We start from the raw sequence: 19,455 nt of genomic DNA on the forward strand, positions 1-19,455 counted from the left end.
AAGATTACATGTTAATATTTTGTTAGTACCCTTATTTCATTGTGTTACATTTTACCCCAGGATATGTTACAACTAACCCGGACTATGGGGTTAATTGTAACATTTCACTCTTTGTGTTTGAGACCATACCATGCAATGGGTAATTGTGCTGCAGAGAAAATAGCTGCACTATTTAATAGCCGAGACATGTAAATACTTTGCATTACATTTTGAATCCACTACCTTAAAAGAGCTCCAGTTTACAGACAGAAATGTCAAAAATGTTACAACTATCCCCGGTCTCCCCTACTTCTAGCAGCAAGTCCAAAAACTCATCATTTGTTTTTCACAATTCCTTTGGTTTAATCTATGAAAAATGCTAATGATTACACTGTTTGATAGGAATAAAATATTTATGCACCAGTAAGGTCAATTACAAACTTGAAAACTTGCCATATCTCATCGTGCTGCATGTTGCGTGCTGTACTGTGTGACTTTAAAGGTTTTGTGGAAACTGGACAAGTGGAGGACAAAAAACGGGCAGACCTTAAAAAAAAAACCTATCTGCAACAAATCAACGTATTTTATTCCTGTGTGTAAGAAACAGGAATCAATCCAGCAAAGACCTAAAACAGGACCTGAGAGATGCAGCCAGACTTCAGTTGATCCATCTACTGTACTGTACAATGATCCCAAACACACTTTCAGTGGAGTAAAAACTTACCTATAAATAAAAATATACAATGGAAGACTATCAGTCATGGAATGGCCTCCCTGGAGCCTGCATCTCAATATTACTGAAGCAGTGTGGGATCATCTTGACAGAGATTGGAACAAAACCCAAACAACTTCCAAAGAAAAACAAATGAATGTCCTTCAAGAGGCCTGGAGAACTATTCCTGAAGACTCTTTAAAGAACTTAGAAAGGCTGTTGCAGAATAAAGGTGCTCATACCAAATATTGACTCTTAAGCTTGTTAGAATTGTACAAACTGTGTTTTTGCTTTATATACTCTGGTTTCATGGATGTTTGCAAATAAGTCACTACTGCTTAGCAAAATAAAAAGAAATGAGGGGTCTCTCAATACATTTGCACAGTACTGCATAAGCCATAAGCTACAAGCCAAAGAGCAGTTTCAAAAACCAGAACACGAATCATTCCTGAATATAAGTGTGTCAGTGAAATGCTGTAGTCCACATCCACAGGATAAATGTGAACAGTTTCACTACAACTGCTCTGTACTGATTTCTACTGTTTATAGCATCGGTTCATGGATGACCAGGAGTGAAACTAAGTTTATTGGAAAAACAAGAAAACAGTAGTTTTCTGATACTTTCTTGGCTTTTAATTTATTTGCTAGCAATTTAAAAATGTGTGGGACACTGAATATCAGCTCAACCAGCACTGACCAGACAAACGCTTCCCCTCCTAGAAAAATCAGTTAAACCCCAGGGGATCTAATAATTGCATTAACTGTCTTATCTTCCTGCTTTCTTAGATACAGATTGTTAGTTGTTAGTATGAAGGGATGAATGATTACCTATCACAATGCTCTTACATTCAGTTTTGAGGGTTTTTCTAGTTCTTAACATATAAAGCCAATCAATGTCCAGTATTTCAACTCATATAAACCCTGAAAGCATCAGCATCAGTTGCTAAACTCCTGAAAACAAAATTATTTTCATAGTTATATCTACTTTTACCCTCAGCTTTCTTTCAGTCCAGGTGGAGGAGTGGATTTATTGCATTATCTAATACAATATTGCCTTTATCTTGGTTTAAAATAATTTTAAATATTCAGCTAACTGTGGAATAAAGATGCATATACTTAAATGGTGTAGTTAACGAAACAAATGTGAAATTGTTTTAAATTTATAGTAGTTTTAATATGCTTAATGTTTACACTAAAAGAAAACATCATCCCTTAAACACCTGTTGCATGAATTCTTTTACATTTTTAATTCATGAAATTATTTTTGAGCAATAAAAAATTTTAATGAAATAAAATAATCTTAGTGTTGACATTGAAAAGAAACATAATTTAAACATCTGCCATTTGCATTTTTAAATTTGCCTTTAATTTTTCTTCTGTTTTAAGAATTTTAATGATATATAGTTGTGTTAATATGTTTACACTGAAAGGAAACGTAATAACTTATGCGTCTAACGTGTAGATTTCAAAGAACTTATAATACCCACAATTCCTTGCGGCCACTTATCAGCCGGGTTTGTTCCTGTTTTGTTGATTACATCGGCGGTAAGGGAGTTTGTGTCCCTAAATATTCTTTATGCATGTTTTCTTCTTCTGATGTCCACAGGCAGGGAGTTTTTGCCTTCTTTGGAGAGCACTGCACTTTGATCGACTTTATTTCTACATGACTGACTTACTGCATGAAATATTAACCAATAGCAGAGCGGCAGAGGAGATGATTAGTCTGAGAAGAACATTGACCTCTTTTCACTTTATTTCACAACACTCTTGCTGTCAGGACAAGATCCCTACCGGATTCAGTTCACTGGAAAGAGGGAAATTCGCATACCCTGATCTGGACAGCGGGCCAGATTGTGTTGCTCTGGAGTGGAAATAATTTCACCCGTGGCAGAAATGAAGAGAGCTATTTTATTTCTGATAACTGTCTATGTCTCGGTGCCTGTCATTTTATACCTGTTCCCTTGGATACTGGGCCAAGTCATATTTGCTCACTTGTGTAAGTAATGTGTCTCGAGGCCTGGGTGTTTATTCAGAGTCAAGTTATTACATGTCGGATAGAGCAGATCTATCATTTAAATGACGTAATATATTTAAGTCACGTAATACTAAGGAGACCAAATCGCCATACGCAGTGTTGTGTACTGTTTATGACAAATGTTCTCATGGGAAATACTAATGCTGAAACAAACACTGTTAACAAGTTAACAACCTGTTGATCAAGATTATGTTACCGAACATCATTGTCATTATCCTGTTAAGTTCATTATATTAATATTTAGATTTGTAAGGCATCATCAGTAGAAGATTTACCCATTTCATTTGATATGTTACTCTGCTGTCAAAAAGAATTCAATCAAGGAGTCCTCTGAGATTGGTGTGATACTTAAGGTGTTTTAAATATCAGAGTAAACACTTGAGATTTATTAGGAGTCTGGGTTCCTAGAACAACACAAAAGGAGTTAATTGTTATACAACAAAATCACAATAATAGTATTTTGATATAATGATCATTTGTCTCACACTGGAAAAAACGTACCAAATGCTAGTGGCAATTGACTGCAACCACCACAATAACAAAAGTTTTTAATTGTCTTTAAGATGCTATTAAAATTGGATTCAAACAACTTCTATTTGAAGGGATTTACGTAGCTTGATAACAAAAGTTTGTTTGTCTTTACAATAATAATTAGTATTACAGGACAGCCTGGCCAATGACATGCCATCTTTCTGTAATTTTACACATTTATTTCTTACAATTTAAGCCCAAAGAGTCTGATTTCTTTCATTTATCAGAGCACAATTTTTCTGTTATGCCGAAAAACTGAGGTGTGCTTTTTAAATCGCACGCTTTCCCCCCCTAATACCAGCGATTAAGTGTGTAGTTAAACTTTGTTTGACATCGTTGAGGTAGAAGAAGATAGAAATAGGAAGAAGAGAGAGGGATGATGGCGAGAAAGCATAATAGGAGAAATCTATCAATCTATAAATTCTGTGGAACTGACAAAGCAACAGCACTGAGTTTTTACTTATCATAACAGCCTGGTTCATAGTAGAAGAGTACAGGTGCTAGACAAATAAGACTGCTGTGCAGCTAAAATCCCATATCAGACAAGGACAGGGCAACTTTCCTCTCCCAAAAATCCAGCAACTGTCTCCTTGGTTCCCAGATGTTCACTGTACTGTACAATTTGATATTTTACAGTTTAATGTAGTTTGATATCTCATGGCATACAGTACACTGCAGCATAATCTGATATAATCTAATAATTCATAACACGACATACAAAACATGCTGACCTTGTGTGCTTTTGTTTCCTGTAGTGAGGTTTCCATTCTTTGTGGATCTCAGCAGACCTGAAGATGTCCTAAACCACACATGCAATTTCTACCTCAACACAGAGGAGGGCATCTCAGTTGGAGTGTGGTAGGTCATTTTTGGGATCCTGTTGTGTCCATTTATGTGAATCACCCGAAAATACCACGTGCATATTGAGTACAGTTGGCTCCAGACTGAATATAGCAACGGTGTAATCATTTAGCTGGACAAGAACCACTCAAAAGCTGCCTGCGTATCTTGAAATGTAAGTGGATTTGTTTGTATTGTTCACTCTTTCCCTTTTGTCCCTCTCCGGCTTTGTGTCTAATAGGCATACGCTCCCTGCCAGCCAATGGGAGAAATCCGCCAGGAGAAGCCCTGAGTGGTACCGGGAGACTCTGGGAGACGGCACTCCTGTTATTATCTATCTCCACGGCAACATAGGGACCAGGTGGGATAAGAGCAGTAGGATAGAGTCCTTGAACTGATCCTAATGGAGTCTAGTGGGTATTACAGGACTACTCAGGCCCCTGGTTTTATCCACAGGAACAAAGCACACAGGGGTTTGTGGGTCAGAGTAAATGAGACTGAAAGCCACTTGATTACTTGTATTCATTGCTCTTATTTTGCTTCTGCAGGGCAATAAATCACAGAGTACAACTGGTGAAGGTAAAATTCATAATCTGAAGTATGTTTATTTTTTTAAAATTCTGGTAAAATGCTTTTGACTCTAAGCGTTACGATGATATTCAGATGTTTTTCTTTTGTAGATCTTAAGTGCTGCGGGGTACCATGTCTTATCTTTAGACTACAGAGGTAAGATGATTGTTGCTCATTAAGGGATCATTTTTCTGCTACACACAAACCAGATCTTCTGTTTGTTGTCCTGGAGGTTTGGAGCTATATATAAAAGCTCAGAATAAACACTTATATAATATATTTCTTTCCTCTGTCAGTAATAACTGCATATATATCTGGACATAATAAAGAATTCACCCGGTCCTTAGCAGGTCTTTAAATCATTTAAATACAACACATGACATATTAAACAGACAGATGGCCTTGTGACTGACTGTAGAATACTTTGGTTTGCAGAGTAGTTCATGCTTGACTTGCTGCAAAATGGGCCCGAATCCTCAGCCCTCCACCACTATGCTGTGCATTATGGCGAAACATCTCTTTGGGCTCATCTGTCCAAAGGACATTGTTCCATGAGCCTTGTCATTTGTTCTGATGCAACTTTGCAAAGTTTTATTTATGGAGAGAAGAGACTTTCTCCTGACAATCCTTTCAAACAAGCCATAATTGTTCACTTTTTTTCTAATCGTACTGTCATGAACTTTAACTTTCCAACTTGAGGCCTTTAGAGTCTGATATGTGTTGCGGGTTTTTTGCAGTTTTTACAAGAAGTGCATGGTCTGACCTTTAGAAAATATATAACAAAGGAGAATCTGTTTAAAAAAGTCATCATAAGTCTGTCACTGTCAGTGAGTATACTGCATAATCAATATCTTTTAACAAGGTTTTGGAGATTCTACTGGGGACCCCAGTGAAGCTGGATTGACCAATGACGCCCTCTACCTGTACCACTGGGTAAAGAAACACAGCAAGGGGAGTCTCGTCTGTCTGTGGGGACACTCGCTTGGCTCCGGGTCAGTTTCTCATGTCACGTCAGCCATGTCCACCACTCATGATGCAAAGCTAGATGAAAGCTTTAGTAAGAAAGGAGTTTAAAACATAATTGTTTTTTTTTGTAGGGTGGCAACCAATGCAGCAGTGAAAATACAGGAGCAAGGTAGATATTTAAGCTTACTTTAAATGTCCACTCTACCATGGGAAATATGACTTTTAGGGTTACTTACGGCTGTGTGTGCATGCACGGCCTGTCACTGCCATTTTTCAACCTATCCCGAATCATTTATTTGTTCACGAAGTCACCGTTACACATCTTTTCCACAGGAGAAAGTTTTATAGATTACAGTAGAAGTAATAACAATTATCTATAAATAGGGTAGAACTACCTCGGTTCAAAGTGCCTCACTGTTACAAACCCCTTTGGCTTAATGTGCATTTTGCAGTTAATCACTGAACAATGCAGCATGATGTTTCATTAGCAAGAAAACGGATTATTCAAGTCTATAAATGTAGTTTTTAAACTCCAATCATTCATTTTATTTTCTGTTTTAATCAACTGCACTTCAATCTATTTAATCAGAGTCTGCTGTTGATGCTTTGATCCTTGAAGCTCCATACACAAGCATCGGAGAAGTCGTAGTCAACCATCGGTTCACGAAGGTGTGGACAGTCATTGCACATTTGTTTAACTGCAGCTTGCAGCCCTGTGTTTTGCTCATGTTTTCAGCAAAACAAAGCTCTGTTCACTTTTGTCTTGTTCAGAAAAAAAATTTCATTCCTTAATGATGTGATTGCTAAGAGATTAATCACTTCGTCATCTGTTTGTGTGATTTAAAAAAACAAAAAACCAAAAAATAAATCACTGGTTATTTTTAATGAACCACTCCAGAATAGTGAGTTACAAAAGACAAGACTATAGATTCACCACAACTTTTGGTTTTTCTCAAGCCCAGTTGATTCCCTGTTTAATCTATACCAATAAAGCAACAGTTATATAAGAAAAATTGTATTGTTAAAGCCCCTCAATCGCAACAACAATTGTGAAAGTTAGCTGCTCTAAACTGAGTCTAGCTTTGTTGGCATTCTCTTCCTGTTTATGAAAGAGGTTTTCCTCACCAGCATCGCCAAATATTTCCTTACAGTGGATCACTGGGATTCTCTAACGTTGGATCTTTATCATAAAGTATGAAGTGCTTTGACGTGACTGATGCTGCAAAGAGGGATTATATAAATACAATTCAACTAATACAGTGTAATTTTGTGTATGAATTGCTAATATTTACTCCACCTCCACACATTTATAAAGTAGACTGGAGTCTCTCACAGAACCTTCTGTTCTGCCAGTGTTTTTGAAAGGATATTGCAGCATATTTTCCATCTTTTTTTTCCAGATGTACAGGTTCCTTCCAGGATTTGAGAGCTTGCTGTGGAACATAATGAAAATGACCAACATAGTATTTGCTAATGATAAAAAGTAAGTGTGGCATATTTTACTCCGAAAGAAATGCAAAGAAGTGTTCTGCATTTCCACATTAGATCTCTCTCACGTTTTTACTCCAACATCTTTGCAGCTTGAAGTCCCTGATCAGTCCACTTCTTATTCTGCATTCAGAGGATGATAATGTTGTTCCTTATCACATGGGCCTGGAGGTACAGCTGGTACTCTTCCTCTCCATTTGGACAATTTCCTCTAGTGGACTTTGCTGCTTTTTTGCTGAATACTCTGTATTTGTTGTCTCCAGCTGTACGAGATATCACTCCAGACTCGGAGGAAATTAAACACCGATGCACACGTCGAAATGATCTCCTACAGTGCAAGTCTTGGATTCTCCCACAGCAGCATCTACTTGGATCCCAATTTATCAGGTGTGGTTAGGTAAGGCAATATCTAAAATTGATTAATTGCTTTTCCATTGAAGGCGGTCTATTATGTTCATTTTTAGGTCCCCTTAACCCCTAAAATGAAAGCTTTTTCTGTTTTGGTTGCAGGAAATTTCTAGAAAACCTGAGACACTAGAGTGGCGGTCCCTCCTCCGGGCTCACAGTTCCTCGTGGTCCTCATTGCTTTGTAGGTTTTGTGAAAAAAGTCCAACACACTGGCCAACTTCTTGCACAAAAGCTTCCATATCTTACAAAGATGTCAATAAAAGCACAGTACTGTATGTCGTTACACTCTGTTTTTATTTCAACACAGAGGAACACATGTTGATCAGAAATGTAAGTTTGCATACTTAACTAAGTTACAAATGCCTTTAAATCCTTGAAATTGTTCTGAGTTTCTACAGAAATGTAACAAATGTGAGAACAGTCAGCTGACTGTGATCCTACTGGATTCCTGAAACCTCCACCCACCCCCATAATGTTAAATATGAGCAAGTTATTTGGAAATACTGAAGCTTGCTCAGCACAGTGACTCGCAGTTTAAGCCTACTACATGCATTGTGCTAAAGAAGTATAACAGTGCGTTGACAGCAAAGTAGTCCTCAAAACAGTTCAGTGATATGCAAATTGAAGGCTTAAACCAAACAGGAACGGTTAACATGCTGTAAACAAAAAGGCAGCCTCACAGTTTCTTAAGAGCTTTGACAGTTTCTTCGATGGCTTCCCTGGGCTCGCTTGGTGGCGGGATTTTGAGGTTGGTCGGCTCCACGCCCCACACCTCTGTGGCGTACTCTTTGATGGTTCTGTCACTGGAGAACTTTCCCGTTGCAGCGATGTTCTTGATCACCATCTTCGTCCACTCCACTGGATTCTTTTAGAGAAAAATAAAAATATAATTTATCATTTTAGGTTTTATATTTAGTCTTCTAAAAAAGTATGTTGGTAGCAAATACTTAATTTTTTTTGAATGGGTGTGCAAGTGCATGCATCATGGTGAGAGTCACACTAGCCAGTTAATTTTGCAGGTTTGTGTATGCGTCTGTAAAGTCCTTTAAAACTCCATTATTTTTCATTAACCAGCAGGGGACTTTCTCACTTTCCAAAAGAAGTCCAACTGTTTTTTGACCTCAGTCAACATATTTTAGTGAGTTTTTGGACTCAGTTGCTAGTGTCAGGTGTTATTTAATACAGCATGATATTAATTTGGTAAATGATGGCCCACTTTAGAATTAAAGATAATTGAGAAAGCAGGATATGGTTTTGGGCGTGGCGACCCTGTGGTTGATAAGCTGGTACTGTATGAGTGTGAGAACCCTCAGTTTCTTCAAAACAATGTCTGTCGCTAAGTGCCCATCTTTTATATGCCAAACACTGCATATCTGTCTGAACAGATTTGTTAATACCTGTGCAACCCTGTGATTAAGGGTTTAAAAGCTACTCATGCTTTGGTTTAATCAGCAAAAGTCAGCTGGTGTGCTCCAAGTCCATGCAAGATGTTCTAAAGTTTTTGTATTTGTAAACAGCGAGAACTTCTTCCTGTGGGAAATGGTTAGAAATGGTGCAAAATAACAGTGTAGAGAAGTACAACTGTAATTAGAGCCGCATGTGCTACATTAAAGAATTTGATACTGTACAGATGCTAAATGGGGAAATGTAAAGCAGCTTTTTTATGAGAAACAAAAGGAGCAGACAAATGAAAACTTTGCAAAGGTGTTGCAAAGCGAATGTCACCTTGTAGAGCTTGCTGACTTTTTCTTGGCATTTCACGTAGGCTTCAAAGTCTGCGAAAACTTTGAAACTGAAAACAAACAGACAAACGAACCCAACAACCGTCAGATTTTTATAACATTTAATTGCTAAAGACAGGATCAGCTGATCATGTAACTTGAAATTACTCACCGGTCATATTTGAAAAGCATCTCAGTGAGGTCTTTGAACAGCTCTGGATTTTTGGGGCTAAAGAATCCACTTGTGATCTGATCCATCACTTGCTTCAGCTCAGGAATCTTTTTGTAGTATGCCATGGCGTCATACCTAACAAAGAACAAGTAAGAAAGTTGGGTTTTCGCAGCATTAAGTTACAGATCAAAGTCTGTGAGAGACTTCCTTACCCCTTTTTGTCCATTTCAGCTACATCCTCTACCCTCATCCCAAAAATGAAAAGGTTCTCCTCTCCGGCCTCCTCGGCCATCTCCACGTTGGCTCCATCCATGGTGCCGATGGTCAGGGCTCCATTCAGCATGAACTTCATGTTGCCTGTTCCTGAAGCCTCTGTGCCTGCAGTGGAGATCTGCTCTGACAAATCCGTAGCAGGAATCACTGAAGAAGAGCACATGAAAATTTAATTACTTGCAAAACATCTTTCTCACTTTATCTGAGTTGCATTTTAAAGCGAATGGTACCTTTCTCTGCAAGAGACACTCTGTAGTTCTCAAGAAAGATGACCTTCAGCTTGTTGCCCACCACAGGGTCATTGTTCACCACATCAGCGACGGAGGTGATCAGCTTGATGATCATCTTTGCCATGTGATACCCTGGTGCAGCCTGCAGAGCATCACACAATCACAATCATTACCCTTCTTTGTCTGTTCATCGCACCAGAGTGTTTGATTTGGCTGAATTGCTACCTTTCCACCGATGATCACAGTTCGTGGTACAAAAGGTGCGGTAGGGTTCATTTTGATGCCTATGAAGCAAATTAAATAAATAAAATAAAGAAACTCTATATTAGTGATTTAAACAATAACCATCTGGACTCTATTCATTTTCAGAAAGTTACTGATTTAGTCAAAATTAATGAATTAAAAACCTGCTCACACATTTAAGGCATAGAGCAAAGCACACAAAAATCAGCATTTTACGCACTCATACAGTCATTTTAAGTAATTTTCAGTGTTTCAAATTTTGGGGATTTGCATTTTTACTTCTTGTTTTACAGATCCATCATTTTCCTGCTGATTTGTTTCTGAAATTTGAAAAGAAAAGCATTTGGGAAATATTTTTTGCTTTCTTTTGAGAATTTGATGAGAAAAAAAAATGCTACCAGTCAATTTCTTTTAGCATACAGATCAGAAACAGCTTAAAAAACCCACACACAAAACAAAACAACGGCCTAACAGTGCAGATCTGCTAGGCTGCTGCATGCTCCAGCTGTACATACAGTTCTCAAACTGAGGGGAGCAGTGAGCCACTGCAGGTGAACAAACATGAAAAATATAGATTGAAAGAATTAGTTATGCAGGGAACAACAAGTGCCTCATTAAAATTCAGCTCTGATGCTTTTCATTGCCAAAAAACCGACACACGGTCAGCAGAAAACTTGAGAATTCCTGAGCTGAGCACATCTACATAAAGCCAAAATGTAATCTTATGCAACTCATTGGCGTGAAGCTCCTGGATTGCCACATTGCATGACATATATGGCATGTGTGTGCAGAACATTTCCAAAAAAGGAAAGGACTTTAAGTGCAGGTATAGTCAGCATCATGTTGCACAGAATAAAAGTGTTGATGAAACTGCTGCTGTCCTGTTTATTACAACCTCAGGGCTGCATGGAAAATTCCCACAGCTGAGTCAGACAGCCACATTCTTCATGTTTGCTTTAACATGCACAGCTGGGTGGGTAGTCTGCCACATCGGGACATGTCAGATTGTGTCATGTAAATTATCACTCAGAAAATCAGCCATTATTAAAGCTTTTGGCACTGAGCAATCAAACTGCACGTGCTGCACGTACGGTTGTACATAGTGATGATGTGCAGGCAGTTAAGGAGCTGGCGCTTGTATTCGTGGATCCTCTTCACGTGGACGTCAAACATGGAGGCTGGGTTGATTTTCACTGGGTACTCCTTCTCCAGGTACTGGGCAAATTTCACCTTGTTGTCCTGTGACAAAAGGAAAAGAAAAATACATACCAAGTATGTGACTTGGCAGGAAGATGCTGAGGTGAAATTGCTAAATAACTGACGAGTGCCGCCTGGACACGTACCAGGTTTGAAAACCACAAACTGCAATCATGCACAACACAATCAGATCGTTTGAGCCTGCAATGATGTGCACAGGCATTGAAAAATGATATGTAATTTTCCAGCGAAGATCAAATTTTTAGTTTCATGGTGCAGCAGAACAAACACTACCATGCAATCATAAGCTACATAAGTGTAAGGGCTAATATTTAGAATCATTTCATGTAAGTGGAGATCATTTATCTGCATTTCAGGAGCGGGACCACACCTGATACCCTCCCTTTCCGGTCCTATGTCTATCTATGGCTCACATGGGTATCTGCCTACCCTGGGAGCTTCTGCCAGTCTGCTCTGAGGCCTTCCCCAAACTGCATCATCAATTTACGATGGCCCATCTGCCATTGTCCAATCTAAAAGGAGGATGTGATCTCAGCTAGTGAAACTTATTTTAAAGAAAAAAAAAAAAAAGTATCAGAGGAAACCAATAAATGCTATATGCAGTTCTGAGGCGTTCTTGAATCCAATGCCATTACCTCATTTTCTGTCTGAATAGTGGTGCAAGGAGTATTTACTAAAAGACTGCAGAACAATGCTACGACTGGTATTAACAGATATGATTTCAGTACAAACAATAGTGATGCAACAGTGTGTAAACCAGAACCAGTCCAGTGGCAGATGGTTGTGAAATCACTGAGCAAAAAAGATTTTACAGCACAACTCCTGCTTTACTGCAAGGGACAGACAGAAATTTTTAAATATTCCACAACTATTATTTTATTTCTGTAAAGTAAAATGAATCAATTATGTCTGCCAGATGAATGAAGCTCAATATCATCTTTCAAGTGTTTGAGCATTAGAGTGTTTTTGACTGCTCCCTTATTTCCTGATGCCCTTGCCATTTATCCAGGCTTCATACCATCGCTGGGACTTCACAAACTCGTGTCCTCCCAGTTTCAAATCGGGGATCATGTAAGACACTACATCTGGAAGCCACTCCCAATGAAGCTGAAGTATAAATGCCCACTTTTTAAAATTTTACTCTTAAAAGCACAGTAATTGAATAAATCTACTCAGGTACTTTGCAGTGACACCTTCCACGTTACCTGTTTCACTTTAGAGACATCGCGGATGAAGGTACCATCATTAACAAGGTCATTCAGCTTCTGCAGCTCATCGAGGTCCCTCACATAATCCTCCCCGATGGCCTGAAAGACACTTAAGGTCAGGCTAAAATATGCAAACACACATCGACAGTTTACACTTCAGCAGACTGTTTGTAAAATAGCAAGTAAATGCACTGCCAAGAACACAGCCGCTTGATACATCTCTAAAGATTTAGGGGTCTTAAGCGGTCTCTTGGCATCATTACTGCAGCTGAAACAGACCTCGGCTATAAGCTCCGCCAGTCCAGGGTTACAGAGGAGCAGCCAGCGTCTGGGAGTGATGCCATTGGTTTTGTTCTGAAACTTGTTTGGTTCTAGTTCACTGAAATTACGAAACCTAAAGGAGGAAAGAGAGAAATGTTCAGAAGGATAGCTGTTATACTAAAGCTTTTAAAACCAGCAGCAATACTACAGCATTTGTAATGGTCTCCTTAACACATAGTATTCATATACAGAAAAAAAATGAATAATTATCATCTCCTGCTGAATTTGTAAGTTTGCTCACTACTTATTTCACTCAGGGACATGCAAATCAGTTGATAACTTTCATGTTTTGTTCTGGATCTTTAGGTGATATTTTGTCTCTCTCCATTAAAACGAAACTACCCTAAAAATTTGTGTTGTGTTTGCGTGTTTGGAAGCGAGCAAACATAAGCGTTACCCATTTAGCTTTGGTTTTAGGAAAAAAAAAAAATAAAAATTGGACAGTACACATCAACAAGCAGCCACCTGAAAATGTCCTTCAGCATTACAGTACCACACAGGTATTGAGGGTTTTGGCCTTTAGGAGAGTTTCAACATGCAGTTGATGTAATGGTGAATAAAAGAGGTAAAGATTCAGTCCTGTTGTAACATATGAAGCCATGCTCATTTAGCAACAAGTGGTGCAAACTTTCTCTTTTAAAAGCATCTGTTATAATGACATTTAAAGATTTCCTTTTTTTTTTTTTACTGAATTTAATGGCAGCTGCAGCGCTCGTTTGGTCTTTAGTCTGATATTTGATTGACTTTTTTACTGCATCCAGCAGCAGAGGGCTTACACTTGGGTCTTGATGATGTTGGAGTGTATCTCAGCGACTCCGTTGACTGCGTGCGATCCCACGATGCACAGGTGCGCCATGTTCACCCTCTTGCCTCCGTCCTCTTCAATCAGAGACATTTTCCTCAGCTTGTCCATGTCGTTTGGATAGAGAGCTACAATATTCTGCAGAAAGAGAATAGATGGTGACATGTCCATCCCATGAATCATCAATGCAGTTTGTCATTATGGACACTCTTAATGCAAAACTAAAGAAAAAGTCCAGTATACGTACATCAAGGTGGGCCTGATTGATCTGGTAGATGATTTGCAGGTGTCTGGGTAGGAGTTTTTCCATCAGCTGCACAGGCCAGCGCTCCAGAGCCTCGGGGAGAACTGTGTGGTTAGTGTAGGCAAATGTTCGCGTTGTGAGGTCCCAGGCCTGAAAATAAAGAGAAAGTTTATTCTTTTGCAGTCATTTACACACATTCTTGATTTCATCTCTTCTCCCAGTTCATTAAAAGCCTCCAACCTCCTGCATTTTACTTCTTAACATGGCAGTCAACTTCTTCTGCTTTGCCTATGCAATACTGAAGCATCTGTTTCTTGTGCTACCTTACTTGCCCATAGTTGTTCATGATTTCCTAATTAAAGCTTGTTTTAAGTCGGTCAATTTCTACTAACCGTGTCCCAGTCGATTTTCTCAATGTCCAGAAAGATTCTCATCAGTTCGGGGATGGCCATGGCTGGATGGGTGTCATTTAGCTGGATGGCTACCTAGAAAACACGGCATCCTGCAATTAGATGTTGGTTTCCTTCCCGTTGACCTCCTAAAACACTACAGGTCGTGCATACATTTAATATGCATGGTGAATATCTTTCTCTCATCTTTCTAGTAGATCACTGTTCTGCTTTAATCTTCTATGAATAAGGAACTTTATTGTGCAAGTGAAGAAGTATCTTGGAGAAAAACTGACTTGTGCTGCCACACAGGTTTGTTTGGAAACAGCAAAAAACTGCTCCTTGTTACAACAGGATGGTCAAAGTTACAAAATACAATGAAGTAATGAACTGCAAATGCACTGAAACAAATGCTACCATTTTGCCTTTATTATTATAATTATTAGAAAACTCAGAGTGTTACTTTGTCTGGGAAGCTCTTGAATGATGTGCGACCGGGTACGCCTTTCTTAGTGGTCTTGAAGCGACGGATAATGTCTTGGAGTGTGGCTGCCACAACAAAGTATTCCTGCTTCAGACGAAGTTCTTTTCCTTCAAAAAACTGTAACAACAAGTGTTATAAGTGGTGGAAAAGAAAAGAAATATGTGACTTGCACTTAATGCAAAAGAGTGACGATATTGAAATTGACTGCCTATAAACTTACATTGTCATTTGGGTAAAGTACACGGGAGATGTTCTCCGCCAGGTTTCTGTCCAGAACGGCTTGGATGTAATCTCCCACATTAACTACAGACAAATATTACAAATTCAATGCTTTAAATTTAAAGTAAAAGAACAAAAATGTACAGGAGGGGGGGGGGGGGGGGAATGCAGCGTTTGAGGGATTTGGCAATGCATAAATCTTGTTGCATGTTTCCGTTCTGCAGCAGTTGTGCAAAATTTGCCAGTTGAATACTAAAAAAAGGAAACATGACTTTAAGCAACTATGCATTTGTTAAGTGTAATTTCCGAGTTTGTTCTTGCAATGACAAAAAGTAGTTGGAGCCTCACACCACTGTTGGCAAAATATTCAAGCAGCCTCACACAGAGAAATTTAAATGGACAGTGAAAATTCATGACCTACAATCTTTCAAGTTAAAATCATTGGGAGCGCGGGCAGACCACAGCCTCATGGTGTTCACAGTGTTGTTCATATAGCCAGGGATGGGTGTGTCATAAGGCATTGCGAGAACCACCTGCAAGTTAAAACACACAAAAACCCCAAAACACATTTATAGAATACTGTGATGTACTCTCCCGTTTTCCCAACTGCCCCAATAACCAAAAACACACCATAAATTAGCATTTTTTATGCCTTCTTAACAATATTCTTATAGTAGGATACTATGTTGAAGAGCTGGTGTGCATACATTTATGGATGTTTGTCTGTTTTGCTGATTCTCATCAGCTGTAACTACTAAAGACTTCCATATTCACGCATTGCTGAAATAACCTATAAAACCTATTTCTTACTTCATCAATATTTCAGTATCAGTACCTGAGTGTCAACCCATTTTGGGCCAGCTCTCGTTTCCTCCACTCGTCCATAGAAGTGCACGGGCAGCATGTACTCGGGGCGAGCCTTCTCCCAGGGGTTTCCATGTCTCAGCCAGTCATCTGCCTCTTCCACCTACAGTAGGTCACAAGTTAGAGCTCCAGGATAAGAGTCACTGAACGAGACACAAACTCCACTTAGAGCACGAGGTCCAATCAGGGCCCTATTCCAAGTGACATGTTCAACAAACCAAGTTAAATAATTAACTCTGAATCGATCAACTCAGACTGGAGTTGAGAATTAGTTCAATCAGCTCCGAGTATATTGACCTTGAGTAAAGCATGTGCATGAGTAGACAAAAGAAAATCATCACGATTCATCGTGGCAACAGATAAATAAAGAGCAGAAGCTTTATTTTAATAATAATAATAAAAAAAGAACATGTCTCGGTGCTGATTATGATATTTTACTATAAAAGACAGGAGAGAACAAAGGGGGTATGTTAGTTTGCTTGGTGACAGTGGGATGGACCTGCCCTCAAGTCAGTTTTTCATTAAACAAAAGCTGTTTTGCAGAAGTTAAATATGTCAGGAATATAGGTCATCTTGGGACAAACATGCTGCAATAAATGCTGGGACAGAATAAATAAATAATAACATAAAGGAAACATAAATGGTTTAGGACAGGATGAGCTGAGAAAGAGTTAGAATAGATCTAAGTAGATCTTTTTTGGATCTATCCTGCTGTGAAAGTGGGCTCTGACCTGGACATGGGTGGCTGATCTGTTATGTGGAGTCACTGCAATCTGACCCACTGAGACTGAATCGGGTGATTTTGAGTGAAATATACAAACTTTTACAAAAGTAATCAGATTACAAGCAGACTGTCTGCAGGCTACTTTTTGAAAATTCACTCAGTTCAGCCTCATCTTTACTCCAAACAGTGTGGCAGACTTTGTACAGAGAAGTTATTTAAACAGTGATTGCTACAGTGTTGTAGAGTAAATGTTTCCAGTGGGGACCACACATGCAGTCTGACAGCTGCATTAGTGTCCACAGAGTCACAGGGTTACAAAGAGGTAGGCTACAGAGCATGGAACATAATCACCGCCTATGTTCTCATACATTGATGAGTGAACGATTATGAAAGTGTTCATCTTAAACATAATAAAATAGTGACCTACTATCCAACTGGGATCTTTGATAGCAACTTTATGAATGAGGAAATTAAACTGAGCGTCATTCAGCTGGCTCGTGCGCTGCAGGAGGGGAGGAGTCAGAGTTTGGTGAAGAAAACCGTCCAGTGATCAGGTGAAGTTTACAGAGTCCGTTACCCCCGTGATTGACTCACAGTTGATGTGAACCCATCTCAGGGTTCACAAACTTGGAGTTGCTGGCTACAGCAGCTTCCTCGAGTAGATTTTGAATTTACGCTGTTCACCAGCAACAGGGATTGATACATGCAGGTTCAGTCACACTGTGCAGGTTTATAGGTTGCTGTTCAGAAGTCCATGTTTACACTGAGAGTTTGAACTTCAAATAAGCAGCAAAAAAAAAAAAAAAAAAAAATCCAAAGGGCAGAAGCCTTTTTCTTTATCACAAGATACACAATGTTTTGTTCCTATACAATCAACCAACCAGCTTCTTGCATCACTCGAGCAGTGCTAAACACAGGTTTTTATTAATGATTAGCTTTATGAGTATTCTGACCTAATAATTTCTACTTTGGCCCAAATCAGCCTTGAGTTCTAGAAAAGTGAGTTTAATCAGTTTCATTGTAGTTTAACTGCAAGAGTCCACAAAAAAGGGTAATTAATGTAAAGCTTTGAAAATAAGATGCAGGTACCTGCCAGCCATCTCTTATCTTCTGGTTAAAGATCCCATATTCATATCGAATGCCATAACCGTACGCTGCAAGTCCCAAGGTGGCCATTGAATCCAGGAAACATGCTGTGTGCAGAAGAATTAGACATGAAATCAGAAACATAAAACCCCTGTAGTGAAATTAGAATTGAATTCATTTTAATGGCTGGAAGTTGATAGAATAGGCACGCAGAGATATTTGATAGAGGAATGCCAAAATAACCTGGAAATAGCAATGACATATTGCTGTAGTGGAGATAAGGAGATAAGGAGTTCGCCTGCAAAAAGACTCATCTTTAACCCTTTTGCAGAGTTGCAGCATACTGAATTTTATTCTCTGTTTTCCAGCTTTTCCTGTTAGTTAGGACTCCCACAGGAGAGGCTGGGCAGTGAAAACCTTTTCCTCCCTTTCTCCCAGCCTCCTTTTAAACACTTGCATTATTTTACCTGCCAGTCGGCCCAGACCTCCATTCCCCAGCCCTGCATCCTCCTCCATCTCCTCCAGCTCTTCCATGTCCAGGCCAAGCTACAGCAAAGCATTAAAAAACAAAACAAAAACAGAAAAAAATCAGCAGTGTCATTATGTGCGGTCAGTTTGTGCGGCTGTGGATGCTGCAGAAATTGCTGCAATAAACCAGACCTGATAGATGGCTTCATCGCAGGCGTTCTGCAGCCCGAGGTTGATCATTGTGTTTTGGAGTGTTCTGCCCATGTAGAACTCCAGAGACAGATAGTACACTCGCTGGTCATGTGAAAGAAACAGAAACACTAAATATTTGCACCTGCTACATCATCAGTCTTCAACTACCCCAAAACACTGATAAAGTCTTTGTGGCTTTTGTTGCAGTTTCAGAAATGAAGCAGTAAGTGCAACAGACAGCAATTTTTTTCTGCATAAAAAAAAGAACAGTGGCTCATTCTAATAAGGAAAGTTTTATGCAGCGTTTAGGTACCTCCCATAAAAAGGGAAACACTAAAGCGCATAAAGTTGTGGTTTTTTTTTTTTTTGTTCTCTCGTTTTAAATTTCAGGAAATGCATTCTCTGAGAAAACAGTCTACATGTAAAGATATTTTTAATCTGCCAGTTTGACACTCTGCAGAATAGGTTGGCTGCACTACAGCTGTGTGCGCGTTTGTGGTGGAGTTTAACTTTGACACTAAAACTTCTTGCTGTTACCTTTGGGTCCACCTCATAATAAAACTGCTGTGTTCTGATCCATCTCCCCACCAGGTGATCTCTCACGGTGTGGGCCAGGGCAAAGTAATAATCCCTTGGTGTTGCAATGTTTCTGTCTTTCACCAAAGTGAAGTGCAGGTGTCGATTAAAGCCCTTTTTCAGCTCTGCCACGTTCTCCACTCCCACGATCCCCCTGATACTGATCTGCTTGCGCTTCTCCTGGTCGGTGAGAGGTGTCGCCATGGTGGGTGCGCAGTTTCGGGGCTGGGAAACCGTGCCTGTCCTGGACTGAAAGTGAAGTTAAATGGGAAGAGAGTTGCCGTTTTCATGCACTAGTCTCCTCCTCATGCTGGTTGTTATTGGTGAGTGCAGGGGGAGGGTGGTGCCTCTGCTGACCTGAAAACGGCAGGAAGCAGAAACACCACAGATAAAGAATGAATGGCTCTTTATCTGCAGGGTTTTTTTTTGTTTGTTTTGTTTTTGGTATGATTTGATGTTATATAAAGGTGAGCAAGTGCTGACTGCCCTGAG

General features: G+C 39.4%; 2 protein-coding genes across 3 annotated transcripts; one reads left to right on the forward strand and one right to left on the reverse strand.

Moving 5' to 3' along the window:
* Nucleotides 1–2,153: 2,153 nt before the first annotated feature.
* On the forward strand, nt 2,154–7,804 carry LOC113011786 (lysophosphatidylserine lipase ABHD12). 2 transcript variants are annotated; one of them, XM_026151526.2, is made up of 13 exons: nt 2,154–2,236; nt 2,469–2,687; nt 4,013–4,115; nt 4,339–4,458; nt 4,646–4,676; nt 4,778–4,823; nt 5,530–5,659; nt 5,765–5,802; nt 6,223–6,302; nt 7,034–7,116; nt 7,214–7,292; nt 7,385–7,518; nt 7,632–7,804. In XM_026151526.2, the coding sequence occupies exons 2-13, from the start codon at nt 2,585–2,587 to the stop codon at nt 7,657–7,659; spliced, it is 975 nt and encodes a 324-aa protein (XP_026007311.1). In that variant the 5' UTR covers nt 2,154–2,236; nt 2,469–2,584; the 3' UTR covers nt 7,660–7,804. The 2 variants fall into 2 exon arrangements, with proteins under 2 accessions (XP_026007311.1, XP_026007313.1); XM_026151528.2 differs by having other exon boundaries at nt 7,385–7,508.
* pygl (phosphorylase, glycogen, liver) lies at nt 7,805–19,230 on the reverse strand. Its single transcript, XM_026151499.2, has 20 exons — nt 18,925–19,230; nt 18,388–18,489; nt 18,195–18,273; nt 17,731–17,834; nt 15,889–16,020; nt 15,475–15,586; nt 15,055–15,137; nt 14,814–14,951; nt 14,354–14,446; nt 13,965–14,111; nt 13,692–13,855; nt 12,874–12,988; nt 12,592–12,693; nt 11,260–11,407; nt 10,151–10,209; nt 9,926–10,067; nt 9,635–9,842; nt 9,423–9,557; nt 9,255–9,321; nt 7,805–8,394 (listed from the first exon to the last, which is right to left on the reverse strand). The coding sequence occupies exons 1-20, from the start codon at nt 19,165–19,167 to the stop codon at nt 8,206–8,208; spliced, it is 2,562 nt and encodes an 853-aa protein (XP_026007284.1). The 5' UTR covers nt 19,168–19,230; the 3' UTR covers nt 7,805–8,205.
* Between the last annotated feature and the right edge of the window lie 225 nt (nt 19,231–19,455).

This window comes from Astatotilapia calliptera, chromosome 19, assembly GCF_964374335.1.
Source record: "Astatotilapia calliptera chromosome 19, fAstCal68.1, whole genome shotgun sequence".
In the NCBI taxonomy this organism is placed as follows: Eukaryota; Metazoa; Chordata; class Actinopteri; order Cichliformes; family Cichlidae; genus Astatotilapia; species Astatotilapia calliptera.